Genomic DNA, 24,843 nt, shown 5'->3' on the forward strand with positions numbered 1-24,843 from the left:
TTTATGTGGTTTGGAACTGAAAAGCTTATGAAGTGTCTTTTATTAACTGCAATTTTTTAAACCTTTCAAGAGATGAAACGAATAAAGAGGAAGATGAAGATGATGAAGAAGCAGAAGAGGAGGAGGAGGAGGAGGAAGAGGAGGAAGAGGAGGACGACAACAGTGCGGAAGAGGAGTTTGAGTGCTATCCACCAGGCATGAAAGTCCAAGTGCGGTATGGACGAGGGAAAAATCAAAAAATGTATGAAGCTAGTATTAAAGATTCTGATGTCGAAGGTGGAGAGGTCCTTTACTTGGTGCATTACTGCGGATGGAATGTGAGGTAACTTGAGTTTTAGCTAGTGATTACTACCTAAAAACACTTGTAAAATAATTTCCTATTTTAATATTTAACGAATTACAGATTTATTAGTATTCTAATTGAGGGCACAGTATACCACACAAAAAACATGTAGTTTTGGCAAGTAAGTGCCTCGCTCAGTGACTTCCTACTTGTTGGTTTCAGTAGTTCAAAGGTATCCTTAGTGTCTGGAAAACTGAAGTCTATGTAGCTGATTTTTATGTTATGCATGTAGATTAATAGAGGCAACATTATTAGTGAAATGATAGAAAAATTTCTTTAAAAGGTAAAAGGGCTTTGAGCTTCTTGATGTCTACGAGCCAGTTATCAGGCTTCTTGCTCTCTTGCATTTTCAGCCAACTTGCTGCAGTAACCTCTTCTTTGTAATCTTGTTTCTTTCCTTTAGTAGGCAGGGATTTTAAAGTTGTGATTTCTTAGGAAGCTTTAGCTATTTCAAGAAAGCCTTATCTCCTCATTAACAGCTCTTGCGTTACAGCCTTGTTCACAAGCCTCCGAAATTAATTTTTATGTTTGAAACAGTATCGTTGAAGTGTTATGAGCAAGTCTGCTTGACTGAAATAGAGTGCACGATCCGACTGCTACTCACCTAGGGAACTGAAAGGCGAGACTGAATTTTCTTCTTGTACAAGTTTGCTTTGGTTTATCCAAAGAAATTTTGTTTGAATTTTATCCAAAGTTGGCAAGCCAGTTTTGGGATCTGAGCATTTTGATATCTTTTAAGAAAAACCTTGTTTATTTTGGAATGTTTGATATATTTGAAGTAGCCTGTGATAGAGTTGTAGCCCTTGAAAAGGTAACCATCGAAGTTTTCAGTGGTAGTTTCACGGTGTACCTAGTGTCTTCTTCAAGGAGGAATACAGTTCTCATACTTTATATGTAAATTGTATTCTGTGGTTTGGGAAGTTTTTAAGAAAACATCATTGCAAATTCTGTTTCTTAAAAAAAGTACACTCTCTCTTTCTTAAAAGTACAATTTGTGTTGTCCTTCTGCAGCAATAGGAAGCTCTATCTAGAAGCATGATCTTCTGATTACCTTTCTTAATTTGAGAGAAGTGCAATTCTGATCCATTCTGAAGCTTAAGTCATAAGGAAATGTTTAGCAGTTTTGTTTGGGACTTTTTCTTTATTATTTCTACGAAGAAGGTTAACAAAGTTTTGGATTTTAAGAATGCCTATCATCAGTATTGTCCTGCTGAAATATAAGCTTTCCAGATACCTCTTTCAACATCGTGTGTAATTTATCCTTTTGGCTGTTGGTTCTTGCGCTGCCCCTGTGGTGCATGATTTTCCTCACCTGAAGGGCTGACTATTAATGATCATGTTCAAAGGAAGACACTTGAGATCTCAGATAGAGCTGTTATCAGAATATTTTCCTGTTTTTGATGTTTAATCATTTTGATTTTACTAAATGATCTTATTAAATATAAATGTAGAGGGAGTTCCACTTTGGCGTAGGATGTAAATGTAAATGTTGAACATGTTAGTTTAAAGTTAGGAAGGAAAAATTGAATCAGCAAAAATTAATAATTACTGAGTAATGCCCACAAGATAGATAATCTGAGCTGCATCATCTTTTACCTCTTTTTTCAGTTCTTTTCTTCTGGTTATTTTGCTAGTTTATGTAATGAGGCAGTTTTCTTCGTGGCCTTTATAAAATGCTTTAAATTCTGTGACAAATGGATAGAATTTAGGCCTTCTCAAATTTCACTGTTATGAGGGCTTGATTATTTTCTGTTAATTATCTCATTAAACAGAAGGGGCTTAGTAGATATAAGAATTGAGACATTCATAAAATTATTCTGCAATTAAGATGCAACTTTGTTTTGTTAAGAAAAGATTTACTAAAGGAAAGCGTAATCCTGTCCTAGGAGCACTTGGATTTTAGAGGGTAAAAAAAAGAATGTTCAGTTACTTGAGCTTTGAAATTGATACGGGGTTGGGTAGGGTAAGGAAGGATTTTAAATTGAGGCATTCAAGTTTTTAATAATATAGAAAAGAAAAACAAGACCTAGTTCAACAAGACATGCTTGTGTTAACGAGAAGGATGCCATCTACTTCTGACGACTCACACGTTTGTATGGTATGAACGTTCAAAAGAAGAAAACTTACCGTCTTGATGAAGACCTGTAGGGTGGATCTCTACAGACTCCAGCATCATAGAGAAAACAATTGTCCTTCAGTAGATGAAGCAGTTAATTTTCTTGTAGTCAACATAACAGTATTCCTATTTCTCTCTGGATTAATAACCAAAGAGTCTGTCTTATTGATGAATAAGCAATAATTATGATTTTTGCTCCTCCTTCATGTCTGAAGCTAATCTAGTGAGGACCTCAGCAAATCCTCATCAGCTCTACAACTGTTTTCCTATTATTTTGGGGATCTTCAGCTTGATCTCTGAATTTACACTTGAGATGTGCAATTAGAAATGAAGATATATGCATGAAGTTTCATAAAAATAGTTTTATCTTTATTGGCAGTTGTTTATTACAACAGCATATTGGAAATTTTGTATGGAGATGTTTGAGTTTTGTTTGATCTGAAACATTTTCCATCAAGCAGGTTTTTCTTAAAGAAAATAATATCTTTCTTAGAAGAATACTGTTTTTCTTGTAATTTCTACATTTTTCCTTTTTTTCTAAAGTGCTGTCTAAACCTTTACATTAATTTTCATTTATACCCTTATTTCACAACTGAAAATCTTAATTTTTTTGTTACACAAGATAGCATTTGGGCCAATTTTTTTTTACTTACTACAATGGGAAAAAAAGACATTTTTACATACTTACATTACATTTATGGGAAATAGCCAGAATTCTGGATCCTAAACCACATAATGACTTATAAATGGTACAGTATTGTTACAGAATTTTTCAGATATGGTGGCCATATGTAAAATGATTGTCCAGTGCTATAGCATTTACTAGTTCACCACATGCTTTTTTACAGAATTTTTAAAAACTCATCTAAAAGTAGCATTCAATATAGAAAAATGAGAAAGTACATAAAAGAAAGGATCACTACTAATACTGTTGTGTGTTCTCTTTTAGTCTTTTAAAAAATATATCTCCATACATTTAAAAATTATAGTCATACTTCAATAATTTTTAATCATAGGCTCTCTGTTATATTTGTTTTAATTTCTCTTAGTGATGTTAATATTTTATAAATGTTTTTAGTATCATTAGCTAATTGATCCTTTTCACTCTCAAGCTTCTAGGTCATGCCATAAAACATGAGATTGACGTTTGAAAATGAAGTTACTTTGAAATTCACTGGCCATAAACTTGAGTGTGTTGGATTTATCCTTGTTCAGTAACAGCTATCCTTGTTCAGTAAAACAACCAAGTGTGTTGGAACTATCTAGGCTACTTGGCATGGGATTTAAAATACATCAATATTTTATTATGTATCGATGCTGAGTTATTTTTCTCCATTCATTTCTACTTTGACTTTCCATAATCAAGGAGTTGGGAGTTTGATTAGAGAACTTTTTTTAATATTGAAGATTCCCAACTGCATTAAATGACACCCTTAAGTAAAAGAAAAAGAAAAGAGACACTAAAATTTCAACTGTAAAGCTCTTAAATAACTAACAACAGTTAGTTCTAGTCCATGTTACAAGTTATAGAAAACTGAAAGTAAGATGAATTATACTTAAGTATATTATATGAAGTGAAAATGAATTTCATTTTAAAAATACCTTATTTTTCTAAGCAAATTGGCTCCTCCTTGGAGGGAGTGGGTGGAGTGGGAACTAATAAAAAGCTTTCACAAACAAATGGGTTTCATCCCATTTTTTGTGAACATTCAGCTGCTTTTTATCAAATATCTTCCTTTATTTGGCAAACATAAGTTCAACAGCTATAAGCCAGATACTGTGCTTGGCACTAAAGGTACAAAGAAATAGTCCCTAGCAAGGAATTCATTGTCCAGGTGAGGGGAGAGCCTCTCCAGCATGTACAGCCCCCGTCTCCCCCCTGCCCTCATCCTCTCCTTATGTTGCTCGCATTCTTCAGTCATTTGTTAGAATCTTTTTTTTTTTTAAACCCCCATGTTCTTCTGTTGCTCTTGTGTTGTTGCTTTGTAGTACCTGCTTGACAAAACCCCAAGAAGGCTGATGAAATCTAACACTCCTGCTACTCCCTGCCTGCACCTGTGCAGCTGATCCTGTCTGGAGGAAAACAAACCACCACAATGAGTGGTCTTATTTTAAATTCATGACTGTGAACCTCAAGTGGGCGCTATATGTCCTCCTTCCATGCCCTTTCTACTTTCTCAGACTATTTCATTTTTTTGAGAGTAATTTTTAATTATTACAGTTTTTATTGGTATAATTAACATGCAGTATTATATTAGTTTCAGGTATGCAACATAATGATTTGATATTTGTATGTATTGCAGAAGGATCACCACAATAAATCTAATTAACATCCATCACCATACATAGTTACAGAAACAATTTTTTTCATACAGTTTCTTATCTCCTCAAATCCCCAGGAACTCTTCCCCCATCCTCACTTTCAGCTGGTGACCTCATTGAAAAATTGAAATAAGAGAATTTCTACAGAATTCCACTACATCACCTTCTTACCTACATCTGCTGCCATGTTTTCTGCCTTCTCATCTTTAGCCTTAGGGTGAACAAGCATGCTACTATCTAAAACCCATCTTCCAACTGCCATACCTTCTTGCCTAAATCAGAGATATGGTCCCAGAAATTCTCCCCTTTTTTCTCATTTTCTCACTCTGTTCTAAACCGTTCCCATCCACATATAGACCTGCAGTTATTCCTCTCATCTCATTTGAGCTTCCCCCTGCTTTCCCTACTGTGCTGTTTCTTTGCTCCACTTCCATCCAGCAAAAACAATTAGAGTTATTTACACTTGTTATCCAGTTTGTCTCCTGTTCTTTTTGTGTAAACCCAACCCAGTAAGGCTTTCGCCTCCACCACGCCTCCAGAACGGGGTCACCAGGGACCCCATCTAGCCGAATTCCATCCCTTATTTCTTGACCTCTTGTTACTTGCCTTACCTTAGTGCCTGAGCCAGCTGACCACTCCTTTTGTGGTACTTTTCACGTGGGTTCCGGCTGCTGCAGCTGCAGCTACTTTTCTGGTTTATTTTCCTTTTCTACTTTTCCCAAATTGAAAACCACCCCTCGGTCATTCTGTCATTTCTTATCTTTATGTGTTTTCTCCCTTCTAATTGTTCCCTTCTTTTATTCTTCTGGTATCCATTTTAACTTATTTTACATTCTGTTCCTGATTTTCCAGTCCTGATTTGAGTCACTTTTTCTGATACTGAATTTTTCTGAATTATTTTTTGGAGCCAAAGGGATTTGACCTCCTAGAATATAACTTCCATGTAGGACTGTGGGTAAATTTTTTTCTATTGTTTTAAGCTTTTTATATTGGGAGCACATTACTTTACATTACGGAAGTGCATTTAATTTTAAAACATGAAAAAAAACCCCTCAGTTTTTATATTCATTCCATTAATATCCCTTACCACATCTAGAATGTTCTGTACATGCCTGGCATATGGTAACTATTAAACGAATATTGAACTAGATTGGACCTTCTGGCAACAAAATGGATGTAGAGCAGAAATTAAAATCTAAAAAAGGGGACTTGTATATAAAAGTGGTACCTATGGAATACAGAGACAAGTGGGGAATTGGGACAGATGTGGCTTAGTTTTCTCACTGGAACCTCTTCTGTATCATTTTACATATGGTAACTCTTTGCTTAACTTTTTGAGGAACAAACTGTTTTTCACAGAGGCTACACCATTTTACATTCTTACCAGCATTGTATTAGGGTTCCAATTTCTCCATATCCTTGCCAACACTTGTCATTTTCTGTTTTTAAAAAAGTGTTTATTTATAGCTAATCTACTGGGTATCTCATTGTTGTTTTGATTTGCATTTCCTTAGTAACTAGTGATGTTGAACATCTTTTCATGTACTTAATTTTATATGATCATTTGTATATCTTTTTTGGGGAAATGTCTATTCACGCCCTTTGCCCATTTTTGAATTGGTTGTTTTTTGTTGTTGTTAAAGAGTTGTAGGAGTTCTTCATATATTCTGTATACTAATCCCTTATCAGAGATGTCATTTGCAAATATTTTCTCCCATTCTGTGAACCCACAGAATTGTCCTTTCACCCTTAATAGTGTCTTTTTAATTGTGATAAAGTCCAATTTATCTATTTTTTCTTTGTTGCTCATGCTTTTTGTGTTGTATCCTAGAAAACATTGCCAAATCCAGTGTTATGAAAATTTCCCCATTTTCTTATAAGAATGTTATAGTTTTAACTCTAATGTTTAGAGTTTTCGTCCATCTTGAGTTAATTTTTATATATGATTATGGTAGTCAGTTTTTTAAATGACCTCTTTGGGTAATATACAGAGCCCAACTCCTAATTAGCAGCCAAAATGGGATTGAGAGTAAGAGACTTGAATGAATCTGATTGGAAGTGCTCATGTCCTGTGACCTTTCTTCCAGTCCCTGTCTCCTTTTGTTCCTTTGAAGAATTTTATGTCACTTTCTCAGCTTAATTTCCCTGTTCCTTCCCTGCCATACTTACATTGTACATGCCTTTGGACTTAGGAATATTGATAAGAGTACAAAGTTTTTCTACTCGTATGCTTTGAAATAATTATTCTGGTAATGATAGAAAGGAAAGCAAGGTACTCTATCTAGGAAGTTGTCTGCTTTATTTTTATAGTTGAAAGTTAAAGAACTATAAATGAAGGCCATTTGACAATGGTTTTCAAGGAAATATCTGTCAGCCTGTTTTAAGGGGAGAAAGGGAACATTGCCCATATCTCTTTCACAAAGTCTTCCTATTATCTTTGCACACTCCTGCTCCTCCTGTGTGCCATTCTTCTTTTCTTGATACCTCACTGTCATCTCCAAACTCTTGTCTCCATAAACCCTTATGTCACAGTCTCCTAGCCTATTTACTTCTGTTTATGCTATAAAGCATTAAAATTAAAAACTACTAGGGAAGTCAAAGGACTGTATGTTACTGCTCATGTGAAAAATTCTTTTACAGCACACAAATGCTTTGTATCAGACAGTCCTACATGTAGAGAAATTTAAACGAAAGCTTATAAGCAATGAACAAGGGGAACATAAAAATGAATTTTGGGGGCTTCCCTGGTGGCACAGTGGTTGAGAGTCTGCCTGCCGATGCAGGGGACGCGGGTTCGTGCCCTGGTCCGGGAAGATCCTACATGCCGCGGAGCGGCTGGGCCTGTGAGCCATGACCGCTGAGCCTGTGTGTCCGGAGCCTGTGCTCCGCAACGGGAGAGGCCACAACAGTGAGAGGCCCGTGTACCGCAAAAAAAAAAAAAAAAATATATATATATATATATATATATATATATATATATAATTTTACTTAAAAAATGACTTTGGAGTTGGTTAGTTTTTCAGTGCAAGTGAAAATAAAAATTTCATTTGTGAAGAAGATTAATAAACTCATATATTTTTGCACTCAAATGGCCTCTCTCTCTTTCCTTCTTCCTTTTTTTCCTTTCTCTCTCTCTTGTTCTCTCTCTGCGTGTTTACTTAACTGGGCCTGTTCCATTTAGTATTTTTTGTAGATTGACAGGTACATTTAATGTAAAGCATTAACTTGGACCTATTCCATTTCATAGTTTTGTAGATTGGCAAGTTACATCAGTATGTTTGTCTAAATGTGCACAAACAGACTAATCCCCTAAGCTTATCAAATATTAATAAAACAAACTTTGGGGATACTTTTAGAAGTCAGTACCTGCATCACAAAATACAATGAGTGCCAGAGTTGTTAACCATTTGCAGTGGTCTTTATAAGCCCGTTACAATGCTCTGTGATGTGTTCCTAACATTATATATTGATACTACCTCTGCCTGAAGACCTACACCTTGGTTTCATTTTACAAAGTTAAATTCTCTAGGAAAACAGATCTATATAATTACAGTACGTTTCCCTTGGGCTATTTGTGTCAAATCTTTAATATGATGATGCTATAATATTCATGTTTTTATCATCCTACTATTATATTCTTTATTACAATGAACACCATTCCTGTTTCTTTGATGTGGATTTAACAGTGTTGTATGGAGTGGAAATATGAAATGTTAATAGCATGCTTAGAATTTTATTTTTTCAATAATATGATGCTTTTATCTTTGTTTTATCCTAAGTACATGACTAAAAGCATTAAACTGTAGTCAGTAGGTCTCTATAAATTTTGCTTTAGATATTCTCTCACATTAAAAATAAATACGTAAATTGAGATTATTATAGAAAATTCATAAAGTAGGTAAATATTGATTAAACTGCTTATAAAGTTTATAATTGATAATAACTAGTGCTGCTCTTCATCGTGACTTGGTCTTTTTTTCTATTACAATATCATATTTCTTCCCTCCTATTTTCTTACTCAATTAAGGGGGAAAGAATTCCTTTCCATGCTAAAGAGGGCCTAAATTTCCACTTTAGATGTGAGGTTTTTAAAAGCTAAGTTAGTTTTATGACATATATTAAGTTTTTTGCCTATAGATAGGCAGGATATAAAATACATATTGTTCAGCAATTATGAAATGAGTCTCTCCATTACAGAAAACGACATACAAATGATGTTAATATTTCACTTATATTAACGGTTAGTTATTAGATTTTATCTTTTATAATCTGTATGCATATTTTAAATAATGAGTTTTTAAGTATTTTGTCAGTTCAGTTTTGTTGTTGAAATTATTTGTACGGTATCCTTATTCTGCATGTAATTATTCTGTGGGTTTATATTAATACATGGCTGATGATATTTCTTTGAAAGTGGTTTAGTTAGGTTTAAGCAGAACCAAAATCTGAACTGATGTGGGCACAGTAACCATTTTGGTATCTTATGTCTGGTTGACTAATGTTCTTTTCCATTTTTATTGTTGCTAAATGATTTCTTAGATGATTTGCCAACAGATCCAAAAAAAAGTCAAAACGTTTTCTTTTTAGAACTCTGTTTTTCTCTGGTGAGAGCAAGTATGCTATGGTCTCTGAATGGTTCCTTTTAGCTTTGTATAAATATTTTAATTCGACACATTAAAATTTCAAATATTTATGTAGCTACTTTGTTTGAATGGTTCAGAGGTTTGTATTATTACTTACGTAATGACTGATTAGTGTGGTCCTCTCTGTTAAATTGTAAACTCCTCGATAAGGAGCTGTGGTGCATTTATTACCCAGTGCCTAGCGCAGAGCCTGTCACATGATAGGTACCTAAGAAGTATCTCTCGAGTGAATAAGCCCTGTGTAGACTTCTAGTCTGGGAGTTTCATATAATTTTTTAATTTGGGGGATCATCTGTTCTACCTTCTTCATTTTAGGTAGGTCAGGGAACAGACGGCTAGAAGTTAAATGAGTTGCTCATGCATCTGGTCATTCATGTTTATTCCGTTAGTTGAATGTTAGATGATCTCAATAGACTGTTCTCAAATAAGTCAGTATATTCTTTGAAAATATTTTCCTTAGTACTTTAAATATCAGATAAGATACTTGTCTAGACTCCACGCATTAATTACAATGAATTTATTGATAACTGAATTGAAAAAGTATGGGCTAATCATTAACAGACTTAGTCTTCATTTTCGAACTCAGTGTTTGTTAATATTTGTCCCGATATTTGTTTTTCTTTGTTTTTTGATATTTTTTTTAAATGGAAGCATTTAGTAATCTTCTTTTCCTTGTGCCCTGGCAAACTGTATTTCCTTTTGTCACAAACAGGCCAATTACTCTCTTCTGTTCGTAATTTCTAAATTTAAAGTCCAACTAAAGGTAGTATAGTTTATATCAATAATCCAAACTTCCTTGTTTTCCTCAGACATTCTCATAAAACTCTATTGCTTGGATTAAAGGTGCAGGTCATTTTGTTTGTAGGCCAACCACTTAGCTTAAATTTCTCTCCTAGTTTTCAAGCTACATTATCACAGAACATGAGAGCTGACAGCAATAGGCCTGCTAGCCTTGGGGAGAAATCTAGGTATTTAACAATAACGTGGTTTCTTTGAATACCTGTTGCCCTAAATAGCTGTTTGTAGTTCCTGCACAGTAGAGAGACCCCATCAGAATATGCGTTCTAATGTCTTGATTCACTTTGTGGTACTTAAAGCCGAATCAAGAATATTGGAGAGCCACTGTGAGGGAAGTACAGCATGTCCATGTATTTGGGAATGTTTCAGAGGATGGAAGCATTTTAAAACCAAAAAATTTATATTTGACTTAGTTTTTTAAATTCTTGTATTCTTTTTTTTTTTTTTTTGCGGTACGCGGGCCTCTCACTGTTGTGGCCTCTCCCGTTGCGGAGCACAGGCTCCGGACTCGCAGGCTCAGCGGCCATGGCTCATGGGCCCAGCCGCTCCGCGGCATGTGGGATCTTCCCGGACCGGGGCACGAACCCGCGTCCCCTGTATCGGCAGGCGGACTCTCAACCACTGCGCCACCAGGGAAGCCCCAATTCTTATATTCTTTAAGAATGTATTTTGAGGGATGAATGGATACTGTACTTGGTATGGTGCCCCAAGGAGAAATGAGAAATATTTCATGGTCTTCTATTTCTTAGCTGCAATTTTCTGCTGTTTGCCACTTCCCTGTAATTTCGATTTCTATGGTGTCCAAGATATTTGAATTTGAACTAAATTTTCCCATTTTCTATCTTCTTTGACTATTTTCTTATGCCTAAAGTAAATGTGCTGTAATCTCTTTTTAATGTATATTAAATAGACTATATAAAAAGTTTACATTTATATAGAATAAATAGAATCAGTGGCAGCTTTTTCTGTAGTTCTGAACTAAATTCCCTTCATTCAAGTCTTTATTCTTGGTATTTGATAGGGAATCAGAGATCTTAACCCACTAATATTACTTAATTTAAATTAACAAACACTAGTAAAATAAAAAATTGACCTCTTTCTTATATAATTTAGTGTCAGTAGGAAATGTTGCCTTTCGGGGTGTATCGTTTTGCTTTTTTCCCACATGAATTTATGTTTCTCTCCTTCCTGGTCTTTGAAAGTATTCTGTAAAGAAAATAGAACTCATGGACTTCCTTGGTGGTCCAGTGGTCAAGACGCCATGCTTCCAGTGCAGGGGGCGCATGTTTGATCCCTGGTTGGGGAACTAGAATCCCACATGCCTTGCAGCCAAAAACAAAAAAGAAAAGAAAAGAGAATAGAACTCCTGAATAGTACTGTAATCAGTAATTACATAAAAGGAAAGAACATTTCCTATTTTTAAAATATATACAATGATCAGTTATAGCTATCTCTATTTTCTGATCATCGTTTTTTTTTTTTTTTTTCCTTGTAAGATTAGTCAGGCAACTAAAGTGCTACTTGGAACTTCATTACATTTTGAAATATTTCTGTTAATTTTTTTTTTTTTTTTTTTGGTTTTGGGTTTTTTTGCGGTACGCGGGCCTCTCACTGTTGTGGCCTCTCCCGTTGCGGAGCACAGGCTCCGGACACGCAGGCTCTGTGGCCATGGCTCACGAGCCCAGCCGCTCCGCGGCATGTGGGATCTTCCCGGACCGGGGCACGAACCCGCGTCCCCTGCAAAGGCAGGCGGACTCTCAACCACTGCGCCACCAGGGAAGCCCTTCTGTTAATGTTTACATCACTGGTCTCAACCTCTGTTTGGTTAAAGGCATTTGTAATTTGAAAAAGCTACCTTAACCAAAATTCTCACGCATTGTTTTCATCTGTTCTCCCTCCTCGAGGATTGGTTCATACTGTGCATTCTTTTTTTTTTTTTTTGGTACGCGGGCCTCTCACTGTTGTGGCCTCTCCCGTTGCGGAGCACAGGCTCCGGACACGCAGGCTCAGTGGCCATGGCTCACGGGCCCAGCCGCTCCGCGGCACGTGGGATCTTCCCGGACCAGGGCACGAACCCGTGTCCCCTGCATCGGCAAGCGGACTCTCAACCATTGCGCCACCAGGGAAGCCCCATACTGTGCATTCTTAATGAGGCTTTTTCAGTTGCTGGTCTGGACTCTTCTGTATGCTTACTCTGAACAGGACCTGGCCTGCCTAGTAGTAATCATTCTAGTATTACACTGTTTAACAGGCAGTCCATTTCCCGTTCTTCTCTAACTCCTCACATAGTGGTTTTTGGCAAGCCTGTAGCTTGCAACGTGAGTTCGCTTCCATGGTTTGAGTTTCTCAATCTGTGAAATAAATTCTTGATAGATTTTTAAGGCATGTTCTAGTTCTGAAGGATATTAATTATAATAACAATAACAACATTGTGTTATTACATTTTATGAAAGGCAGCGTAAATCTAGCTGAAAAAAGAAAAAAATCTAAAAGAATAGTATTAGAACAAGGGAATGCCTGAACAAACAAAAAGCACTGAGAAAGGAGAATAGAAAGAGGCAAATAATAAACGAGTCACAGTATAAATATTAGCTAATACTTATAGAACCATACATTACCGTGTAATTGCTCTAGTAGGAAACATATCTAAAGAATTTCCCAAGGAATCTCCTAAAACCATACAGAACATTCAGTAGTTTTCAAACAAAATTGTTACGTAGAATAGTAAGACCATCATGTTTAATCACTGCTGTTCAAGTATTTTAGAAGCGTATATAGTTTGTTTCTTCTAATTCCAGAATCTTTCTTTTTTGTTTCCTGCCTGGCTCAACCCTCTTTCCACCCCCAAACTCACTAAAGTTCTTCTGATAACCAGTCCTCTTATATACCATCCTTAGTTTATGTTTGGGTGGAGGAGGAGAAAATAGTTATCATATAGTATCCGTACTCTTGTGGAGCTTTAGGCAGTGAGCATCAGCCTGTACCATGTGGAGTAACCACTATTTTACTTATGTATATGTTCCTTATACCTTGTTCCTAAGAGAATTTAAGCAAAATACATTACCTCTGACTCGTAAAGAAATCTTTCTCTGTCACGGTGAACATTGTAACTATGGGGACAGTAAGTATTTTTTGCTTGTTTGATGTGTTTGGTGCTCCATCAAAGCTACAATATCTTGGTGATATTCTTGCATTGAAAGCCACTGTTTCACCCGAATTTGAAATATAATAATTCATGTCAAAAATCCAAGTGGAATTGAATAGTACTCTTACTGGTAGTCAAAATGTCTGGTATTACAAAATTAATTGTACAACAGGTAGTCTTCGGGTAAGAAAGGTAAAAATCTCTTATATCTTCGTTTAGCTTATGCTGATGTTATGTGTAACCATCATGAACTGTTTTTAGTTTATCTCATAAGAAGATAGAAAGCTTGTTTTGTTTTTTCTTAAAGTACATAGCACTGATTTCCATAACTATATTCAAGTAAGAGCAACTTCTAGAAGTTCACATTCAAATTTGTAGAGGGCAGATATATTTTCTGTTCATTCTTCACCTTCACTCTAATTTTGGAAGGAACTAAATTGCTTTCTTGTCAAGCATCATGCAATTTTGAGTATTAATGGGAAAATTAAAATTACTATAAATGTACAGGTAGGTGCTAGTGTGCCAGTATATATACCAGAGGAGTGTGTTTAGTAGAAGAATAATATTTGACTTAAACTGTTTCAAAGCACTTATCATATATTTGATCCTCAAAGAGCCATATGTGATATGCAGTCTTATTTTTTATTTTATCTTTTTAAAGTGGTCCTTATACAGAACGAACTAAGTCTGAGGTTGAGAACGTCTTGACCGGGGCCACATAACTAGTCAGCAAGGATATGTAAAGACTTTTCTAGAACTCATTCCATTCTTTCCTCGTCCTCTCCAGTTATCACTGTGGCCCTCAGCAGCTTCTAGCAGACACTGCCGTAACCATTGTGGGGCTGAGCCCTCAGCTTTGCCACAGCCCGTGGTTTGCACCAGCAGTATAGCTCTGCCTGGGACTTGTTAAAGATACAACTAGGCCTATCTAGAGCAAGAATGTAATTTATTAATAAGCTAATGACCCAGGTCATTTGCTTCCTGACTTAAGGTCTTTATTACTTCACTTAATACCTCTGGTAATGAGGACATTTTAATTTAAAAGCTCATTTTCAGTTGTTCATTTTCTTGAGTTAAAAATGTCAGTGAGTTTTCCCATTTTCCAGAATAAATGTAGATAACTTTCAAACATAAAAAGAGGTTAATTTGTTTTTAATGTTTCTTCTTTCTGGCTGAGTTTTTACGAAAATAAACTGTCTTTTTTTTCCCCCTTTAAACAAGTAGATTTATTGCAGTCAGTACTGACTTGCACCCTGTAAAATCATGCAGACTGCCAGCACTGAGTGGAGAGGCCATCACGACTGTTGGCCCTCAGCTGCCTGCACACGTAGGAAGTGTCTCAGCACTGGAGGCTTGGCAGAGCTGTGCTTCCCCTTATAGCTTCCTGACACGGTTAGGAAAAATGGGCTACCTGCTGCTTACGAACACAACAAAGTATACAAAAAAGTATAGGATTTCTATATGGGAGTATGGGATTTCTCTTCATAGCTGTTGCACGGACTTGGTTTCTCATTGGGGCAGCGGAGCAAGGAGTGCGCGCTAGTCCAGGAGTCCAGAGACCTTGCTGAGTCTTAGCGCAGCCAGTAGCTGACATTGTGTCCTTGGATAGGTCACTTCATCTCTCTCTTTGAGCCGTGGTAACTTTATTTCTTGAACCAGGAAGTTGAACTAGGTGGCCTACAAGGCCCTTTCCAGTTCTGAAATGTTCTGATTCTATTTACAAGTTTCTCTGTAATATGGCATGGTTCCTTCTGTGGTATGTGTTTTATATTTATGTTAATTTCCTTCAATTTTAGATATGATGAATGGATTAAAGCAGATAAAATAGTACGACCTGCTGATAAAAATGTGCCAAAGATAAAACATCGCAAGAAAATAAAGGTAAGTGCTTATTTTGCTGTATTATAGCTCTTAATGAAGGAACGTTGCCTCCAGAATGAGTATTGTGTGTGTGCATTAGTGTTAGTAGAGTGGAAATACTCTCGAAATAGCAAATTTATCAAATGCTAGATTTGCGTACAATTAAGATTGTCAGCTTATGGAAAGGCATTTTGAAAAGAGTACTAAATGATCTTTGAGACTTTTTCAGTTCCAACATTGTATAAGTCCATTCAGCCAGATTTCACTTACCCATTTCAACTGTTTCCTACACCTCTAGTCTCCCAACTAGGAGTCATTAAATATTGTGGCTGGGAGCCCTGGGGTTACTGTAATAGCTGTAAACCGTTAGAGGAAGAGAAGGAAGTGTCTGAAGGCAGAGGAGAGCCTATCTGAAGCTCTTCTTTTTTCTTCATCTTTCTCTGACCATATATGTAGTGGCTTAGAATGTGTTCACAAGACACTATTAGGCAAACTCTACATAGATACCGTGGGGAATCTATTAATGAGCTTGTATGGAAATTAAGGTTACTTTTATGTATGATAGAATTACGCTTATTCATTCTAAGACTGAATCTTTCTAATGTTTTATTAGAAAGTAGAACCATTAACTAGGTTTTAGAATATTTTTAAATCTTTTTAATGGCTCTTTAATACTTTGAATGGTATATATAGTTGAAGTGTTTAATAGTTCTCCTGAAATTCAATTTTCATATTAAAAGTGAGGAGCTATTTACTTTCTGGCTAAATGATACCCTAGTGGCCCTAAATACTGAAAGGTTTCCCCTAGAGTGATTATTCTTTTCTCACTGTGAAATTGGGCCCATATTTTTAAAGTTTTGGTATAGCAACTCAGTAGCTACAACTCAGGACACTCTTGGTCTTTATTGGAAGTCATGCTACATTTAGCATCGCTCTAAGCTACTAGAAGAGCTGTGTGTGTGTGGCACTAACAAGCCAGTTTCCTTACACAGAGCAAGTTTTAGAAGTAGTATTTCTCAGGTAGAAGATAGGGTAGGGGGTAGGAGAATCAATGTTAGAATATTACACTTGGGGAATTTTTTCTAAATATTTATTTAATTCTCAATTTAGTTTTTGGCCCCTTCCAGGCATTTAAAATTCTGGGTCATAAGGGAAGAGGCATGTGAATTTTGAAAAAGCTTCCTAGAAAATATTTAATATTGTATACCCATCACTCGATCTCATCTGACTGTGAGAACCACTATTTTCAAGGCTGTCCTCTGATAGGCGTTAAAAGCCATATTTGAAATTTGCGTGGGGTAGACTATTTTTGCCTTCATAATGCATGGTATATTATGATCTGTGGTATAAAGTGATGAAAAGGCTGGCAAGAATAGGAAAATGAGAAGAGCACTAATCATTGAGAGGTTTTGGTAGTCTACCTACATATAAGCCGCCTCAGTGCATCCAGAGAATTCAGCCCACGTGCTCTAAATCAGTGGATCTCACACTTGAACATGTGTTACAGTCACCTGAAGGACTTGTTGAAACTCAGATTGGCCCATCCCCAGCGTTTCTGATTCACTAGATCTGAGTCTGGTTCGAGGAGTTTTCACTTCTAACAAATTCCTAGAAGATGCTAATGTCGCTGGGCCAGAGTCCACACTTAGAGAACCACTACCCTGAACAGAATAACTTCTCCTCTAGTATCCAGAATGATACTAATTATGTACCGTCTTTGGGAGAATTGTAAAAATAGTCAGTCATGTTCTATATTCTCACTATATAACAGGACTTCAGAATTGTTTACTTCTACGTAGTGCTCTACATTATCATTTAGAAGCTTGTCTAAATTATTTTTCCTATAAATTTTTTTTGTAATTATTTTATTTATTTATCTTTGGCTGCATTGGGTCTTCGTTGCTGAGTGCGGGCTTTCTCTAGTTGCCGTGAGTGGGGGCTACTCTTCGTTGTGGTGCGCGGGCTTCTCATTGCGGTGGCTTCTCTTGTTGCGGAGCACGGGCTCTAGGCACGTGGGCTTCAGTAGTTGTGGCACGTGGGCTCAGTAGTTGTGGCTTGAGGGCTCTAGAGCGCAGACTCAATAGTTGTGGCACATGGGTTTAGTTGCCCTGCGGCATATGGGATCTTCCCGGACCAGGGCTCAAACCCGTGTCCCCTGCATTGGCAGGTGGGTTCTTAACCACTGTGCCACCAGGGAAGTCCTATAAATAATTTTTAAAACAAATTTAAAAAATAGTTTCCAAGAAATATATTAACCTCTGCTCATCTGTTCGTAAATAGAGAATTTCAAAAAATTTCTCATTTTTTCCTGAAACATTATCAGTCATACAGGAGGGTTGCCCCACTGACTTGACTTTATAGCAAGTCATTTGTTTGTTACTCCCTGCTGTCAACTGAATGAAGATATTTGAAGTTGTGTAATTCCCAACTCTCATTTTATATTGAGAATCTTACAGGTTTTAGAACTATCAGCTTGAAATTATGTTTCTGTTTTTTTTAGTGAATATTTAATTTAAGCCTATTGTGATTTAATTTTTACAGACTTTGTAACACCAATTATTAGCAGTAGGGAAGTTTGATAGTCTTAATTGCCTATCTGATTGCTAATTTATTTCCACTATTAAAATATAAATATTAGACAAAAACTTATTTCTCATCCTGTAGTATTTGTTAAATAACTTTGAAAAAACATTTCTGACTGTTTTGTGGGACTGTTTGTATTCTTTCTTTGTATGTTTTTTAATAATAGTCTGTAATGTTGAGTTAAAAATGAATTTTAACATTGTTACTAATAAATGCCTCATGATCTGTTATGGCTAACATGGGATACCTTTTTTTTTTCTTAACCTAGAATAAATTAGACAAAGAAAAAGACAAAGATGAAAAGTATTCTCCTAAGAACTGTAAACTTCGGCGCTTGTCAAAACCACCATTTCAGACAAATCCATCTCCTGAAATGGTATCCAAACTGGATCTTACTGATGCCAAAAACTCTGATACAGCTCATATTAAATCCATAGAAATCACTTCTATCCTTAATGGACTTCAAGGTAAACATAACAAATATCCTGTTGCATGCAAGTATTTGTTTTAATTTTTATAAATCAAATTCTATAAAGGTAATTCAGTGACATTATCAAATTCTCTGTTTTTAACTGAACCAGAATTTTGTTGACTCTGTTATTACTTGAAATAAAATCAGCCATTGATTGAGGCTTGGAAATCTTTCTGTTATTAGTAGAGCTGAGGGCACCATTAGATTTCAGTTAAAATTTAATATTCAACCTCTGGTACTATTACTGTGTTCTTTTCAGGTACCATCCTTTCTGTAGCCATGTAAAACATAGTTTGTATTATGCAATATCAGAGTATAAAATTATACTGAACTTTTTGTAAAGAATACCAAACTTTGCTTATCTTGATTACATTTATTATGATCTCTTTTATGATGTCCTTATTGCTTAATGTTTAAGGCAGAATGAAGTTTAACAAATAATAAAAGTGATGAGTACTGGAGGGGAAGATTTTTGTAAATCTGACTGGCAGGAAAGAGAGAATCTGATCTGTCAAATGAAATAAAAGAATGTATCTCCACAAAACTGCTTTACATTTCTTAAAAAAAAACACAAACTTTACATTTCTTATAACTTAAGAGAGTTTGAATTTTTATTGATTTTGAATGTAATGGAAATTGTTTTTCTCTCTTATTTCAGATGGATATTTATTATTTGTAAATATCTAAATATCCTAAAGTTCATTTTTCGTAATCTTCTGCTATATCAGAAATACAGAACAGTATATGGAGATACATATATAATTTAAAGAATAATGATACGAGTATTGTATGTCTACCACAGTGGTGACCAAGTAGTATTTACTTAAAATAGTTATGTCTCCCTGAAAAGTAATTAATATTCTGACTTAATCATTCTTTTACTTTTCTTTAGAATTATATTAAACCTATATATATTCCTAAAGAGGATATTATTTAGTTTTCTGAAAACCGTGGCGAGCGTAAACCTAGCTATGTAAAAAAGGCAGTATTTCCACTTAGATGAAGGCTCCCTCCCTGAGAATGTTATCTGAATAGACTCTCTAGGTCATATTAAGCTTCTTTGTGAGTCTACAAAAGCCTCTGGAAGGGAATTCAGTAGGGCAAGGTGATGAGGCCGTTCTGGGAAACATCGGGGCTCCCCACAGGGATATCTGACGTAGTCTCAGAGGGTGACCAAAAGGAATATGTTCAGTGGGAGTAGGAAGGTCCTGTGCGTTTTCAGACTCCAGGCTTCCCAGACATACGCCTGGCTTTCAGGCGTAGGTCAAAACAAAATGTTTTTGCTGGGTAAAGTGACGTCATTATCCGATTCAGGTGATGGCACACAAGACATTGAGGGGAGAGCTGGAATTTCATCACCAAATGGTGGAAACAAGCTAAAATACATACAAAGAATCTAGTTGATGGCAGGAGGCATCTTGGGGATGATAGCCCTCCATGTGACTTCCTTTGGAAATACACTGCACGGTCTGCACTGGTTTCCTTCTACATCTGATGCACAGTTCTCTTCCTGGGAACTTTTTAGAGCTCTCTCTTCAAAGCGGTCCCTAGAATTTCTTTGTTTTGGATATCTGATGTGTTTTTTTAACCTTCTTTGGTATACTCATTGTGGTGGAGCACATTCTCTAGTAAATTTTAAGAACAAGTGAATAAGAGGGAAGATACATTTTTAGAGACTGTCCATATCTGAAAATATCTTTATTCATGGTTTAGTGGGGTTGGACGTTTTTCCTTAATTATTTTACTGACATTGTTCCACTGTTTTTTTGCTTACAGTGTTATTTCTGTGAAGTCCAGAGCTCTTCTAGTTTCTGATTCTTTGTATGTGACTTGTTTTATTGCTTGTTTTTGCCTTTCCCTTTTTCTGGAATCTTGAATCTTTGTTTCTAATGTCCTAAAATTTCACAGGATTATACCTTGTGTGGATGTATTTTCATCCACTGTGGTGTGTACTTACTAAGTTGTTTCATTCTAGAAACTTGTGTCTTTCTGTTCTGGATAGTTTTCATGAATTATTTTGTTGATTTCCTCCTCTGCATTTCACTGTTCTCTCTCTCTCTCTCTCTCTCTCTCTCTCTCTCTCTCTCTCTCTCTGTCTCTCAACCTGCCATTATATTGCTATTGAACCTTCTGCAGTATACTCTAATATTCTTATCTTTTGGCAGGGACATATTACTTATTCTTTTGTCTTTTTCCTCTAATTTCTTAGAAATTTTCTCAACTTTATCTTTTAGTCCTTTTACTATTTAATTTACTGCTGTAATGCTTATTGACAGCTGTAATGTTTTTAATTTTCAAGAACTCTGTTTTCTGCATGCTTTATACAATTCTGTTCTTGTACAATATCTTATGTTTCTGATTTTATTTTATTTTTTATTACTGAAGTATAGTTGATTTACAATGTTGTGTTAGTTTCCGAGTACAACAGAGTGGTTCAGTTACACATATATATACATATTCTTTTTCATATTCTTTTCCATTATGGTTTATTACAGGATTTTGAATATAGTTCCCTGTGCTATACAGGACCTTGTTGTCTATTTTATATATAGTATTTTGTATCTGCTAATCCCAAACTCCTAACTTATCCCTCCCCACCCCCTTTACCCTTTGGTAATCATAAGCTTATTTTCTATGTCTGTGAAATCTGTTTCTGTTTCATAAATAAATTTATTTGTGTAATATTTTAGATTCCACATATAAGTGATATCATATGGTATCAATATGTCTTTCTCTTTCTGACTTACTTTGCTTAGTATGATAATCTCTAGGTCTCTCCATGTTGCTGCAAATGGAATTCTTTCATTCTTTTTTTTATGGCTGAGTAGCATTCCATTGTATATATGTACCGCATCTTCTTTATCCAGTCATCTGTCAGTGGACATTTAGGTTGCTTCCATGTCTTGGCTGTTATAAATAGTGCTGCTGTGAACATTGGGGTGCATGTATCTTTTCAAATTATAGTTTTCTCTGGATATATATTATCAGGAGTGGGACTGCTGGATCATATGGCAACTCTGTTTTTAGTCTTTTTAAGGAACCTCCATACTGTTTTCCATAGTGGCTGGACCAAGTTACATTCCCACTAACAGTGTAGGAGAGTTCCCTTTTCTCCACACCCTCTCCAGCATTTGTTATTTGTAGACTTTTTAAATGATGGCCATTCTGACTGCTGTGAGGTGGTACCACATTGTAGTTTTGATTTGCATTTCTCTAATAATTAGTGAGGTTGAGCATTTTTTCGTGTGCCTGTTGGCCATCTGTATGTCTTTTTTGGAGAAATGTCTGTTTACGTTTTCTGCCCACTTTTCAGTAGGTTTTTTTTTTTTTTTATTGAGTTGTATGAGCTATTTTTATATTTTGGTAATTAAGCCCTTGTCCGTTGCATCATTTGCAGACATTTTCTCCCAGTCCATAGGTTGTCTTTTCGTTTTGTTTGTGGTTTCCTTTGCTGTGCAAAAGCTTGTAAGTTTGCTTAGGTCCATTTGTTTATTTTTGCTTTTATTTCTGTTGCCTTGGAAGATGAACCTAAGAAAACACTGGTACAATTTATGTCAGAGAATGTTTTGCCTATGTTCTCTTCTAGGAGTTTTATGGTGTCATGTCTTATACTTAAGTCTTTAAGCCATTTTGAGTTTATTTTTGTGTATGGAGTGAGGATGTGTTCTAACTTCATTGATTCACATGCGGCTGTCCAACTTCCCAACACCACTTGCGTAGAAAGTGTGGCAGAAGGGAGTAGAGGTATTAATAAGAGAGAAAATCCTCACTGCTTATACGTATCAACGAATGGCATATTATTAAGAGATAACGATAGTAACTATCAGAGGAAATAGTTACAACATTTTGGAGGCTGGGGAGGGAAGAAAAGAGCTTTTGGTGTTTTATTATGAGTCTAAATTTGTTTTAACCATGTACATGTATTGCTTGAATAATTTTAAAAATTCCATTATTTAGGAACACATTGAAACGATTAAATGTTTTTAACCATCTTAACTGTATCAATTATTTTTTACTTTTAACAAATTTAGCTAAAGAATATACATGGACTTCTCTGTAGAGTGTAGTGTAGTTAAGATTCTAAATTCTGGAGTCAGACGACTTAGATTTAGATTTGATCTTGACTTATTTTAGCTCTTTGGGGTGGTTTACTTAGCCTCTCTAACTCCTAGTCTCCTAAACTATAAAATGGGGCTAATAACACGCTCATAGGGTTATGGTGAGATTGAATGAGATGATCTGTGCATTGCATTTCAAGGTACCTGACATATAACAGTTTCTCAATAAATGGTATGTTAAAATCATAATAAAAACTATTATTTTTTAATAGTTAATTGAATTTATTTACTAAAATGAACATTTAAGAAATAAATTCTATAGATACGTTTATATAAAGTCTAAGTTACTTAATTATGTTGTTCTTTAAAGCATCTACCGTGGAAATACATTGCTCACAAAATCTTTGAATGATCATTGCTACATTAAAAATGAAGGCTACGCTTTTGTAAGAATATAGACTTTGGAGTTAGAACAACCTTGGACTACATCCTAACTCCCCTATTTTGTGCTCATAAATTTGTAGAAAATTCTTTCTTTTTTATAATCAGCTTTACTGAGGTATAATTTACGAACAATGAAAGTCACCACTTTTATGTTTACAATTTGATGAGTTTTGGCAGAAGTATACAGTAGTGTCACTACCACTATAGTCATGATATAGAACATTTCCATCATTGGGTGAATGTCTTCACTTTCTGAAGCTCAGTTTCCTCACTTGTAAAACGAGGATAAAACCTAGCAACCTGGGGTAGTTATAAACATAGGAGCTAGTCCATGTTTATGTTAGCTGGCACAGAGAAGACATTGCTAGTGTTCTGATCATACTCGTTGTTTTCTCTTTCTTTTCTAGCTTCTGAAAGTTCTGCTGACGACAGTGAGCAAGAGGATGAGACAGGTGTTCAAGACCTAGATAACAATGGCAAAGAAGAGTCTAAGGTTGATCATTTGACCCACACCAGAAATGATCTTATTTCAAAAGAGGAACAGAACAGTTCATCTTTGCTAGAAGAAAACAAAGTCCATGCAGATTTGGTAATAGCCAAATCCGCGTCGAAATCTCCAGAAAGATTAAGAAAAGATATAGAAGGGTTATCCGAAGATACTGATTATGAGGAAGAAGATGACGTCACAAAAAAGAGAAAGGATGTCAAGAAGGACGCCACAGACAAATCTTCAAAGCCACCGGCAAAACGTGGTAAGAGAAGGTATTGCAATACCGAGGAGTGTTTAAAAACCGGATCACCTGGCAAAAAGGAAGAGAAGGCCAAGAGCAAAGAACCCCTCTGCATAGAAAACAGTAGCAACAGCTCTTCAGATGAAGATGAAGAAGAAAAATCAAAAGCAAAGACGACACCAACTAAGAAATACAACGGTTTGGAGGAGAAAAGAAAGTCTCTGCGGACAACTGGTTTCTATTCAGGATTTTCAGAAGTTGCCGAAAAAAGGATAAAACTTTCAAATAACTCTGATGAAAGACTTCAGAACAGCAGAGCTAAAGATCGAAAAGATGTCTGGTCAAGTATTCAGGGACAGTGGCCTAAAAAAACGCTGAAGGAGCTTTTCTCCGACTCTGACACCGAGGCTGCGGCCTCCCCGCCCCATCCTGCCCCGGAGGAGGGCCCGGTGGAGGGGTCCCTGCAGACCGTGGCCGAGGAGGAGAGCTGCTCCCCTGGCGCGGAGCTGGCCGCCCCGCCGCCACCCAGTGCCGACGACAAACCCACCGAGGAAAAGCCGGCGGAGGTCAGTGACAAAAAGTCGGAATTTCCAAGTAGTGGCAGTAACTCAGTGCTCAACACCCCTCCCACGACACCCGAGTCGCCTTCCTCAGTCACCGTGACGGAAGCCAGTCGGCAGCCGTCTTCTGTAACAGTATCGGAGCCGCTGGCCCCAAACCAAGAAGAAGTCCGCAGTATCAAGAGTGAGACTGATAGCACAATCGAAGTGGATAGTGTGGCCGGGGAGCTCCAGGACCTCCAGTCGGAAGGGAACAGCTCACCCGCGGGCTTCGACGCCAGCGTGAGCTCCAGCAGCAGTAATCAGCCCGAAGCAGAGCATCCTGAGAAAGGTGAGGCGCGCAGGGCTCCGTTGCCTTACGGGTTTATAGTATCTCTCGTTACAAGTGTGAGGTGTTTACATGGAGTACTTGTGTGAACGTGGCAGAAACAGAAATTTGGAAGGTAATTTGTTGTAAGGAAGAGTGGAGTGTGTTTAAAAGCTTGAGAAGAACTGAATGTCCTCTGCTTCAGCTGCCCCTGCCATTTCACAGCCGACCAGACGCGTGCTAGAAACTGCACCCAGGCCCAAATTCAGACCTACTTGAAAACTCACGATGCACTGAGTGACTGTATGGCGTGAGCGGCTTAAATATATTTGTGTAACATTGTGTTTGCCCTTGCCGTGTGCAGTTTCTCACAAACATTTTGATTTACTGACAGACCCCTCCACCCTTAACCAAATACTGTATGTGGGAGGTTGGAGCAACCAGCTCTGCAGGCACTGCTT

The 24,843-nt window shown here is 36.6% G+C and overlaps 1 protein-coding gene across 6 annotated transcripts in view; it reads left to right on the forward strand.

Annotated features, from left to right (window-relative positions):
• ARID4B (AT-rich interaction domain 4B) overlaps positions 1–24,843 on the forward strand; it is a 126,636-nt gene that overhangs the window by 90,566 nt on the left and 11,227 nt on the right. For 4 of the 6 annotated variants that reach the window (XM_067711036.1, XM_067711040.1, XM_067711041.1 and 1 more), the window contains exons 17-20: positions 71–322; positions 15,164–15,248; positions 18,079–18,277; positions 23,192–24,406. In XM_067711036.1, the coding sequence (XP_067567137.1) occupies positions 71–322; positions 15,164–15,248; positions 18,079–18,277; positions 23,192–24,406 (1,751 nt within the window). The remainder of the gene's footprint in view (positions 1–70; positions 323–15,163; positions 15,249–18,078; positions 18,278–23,191; positions 24,407–24,843) is intronic. The other 2 variants (XM_067711038.1, XM_067711039.1) reach the window with 2 other exon arrangements.

Source organism: Pseudorca crassidens, chromosome 16 (genome assembly GCF_039906515.1).
Source record: "Pseudorca crassidens isolate mPseCra1 chromosome 16, mPseCra1.hap1, whole genome shotgun sequence".
NCBI lineage: Eukaryota > Metazoa > Chordata > Mammalia > Artiodactyla > Delphinidae > Pseudorca > Pseudorca crassidens.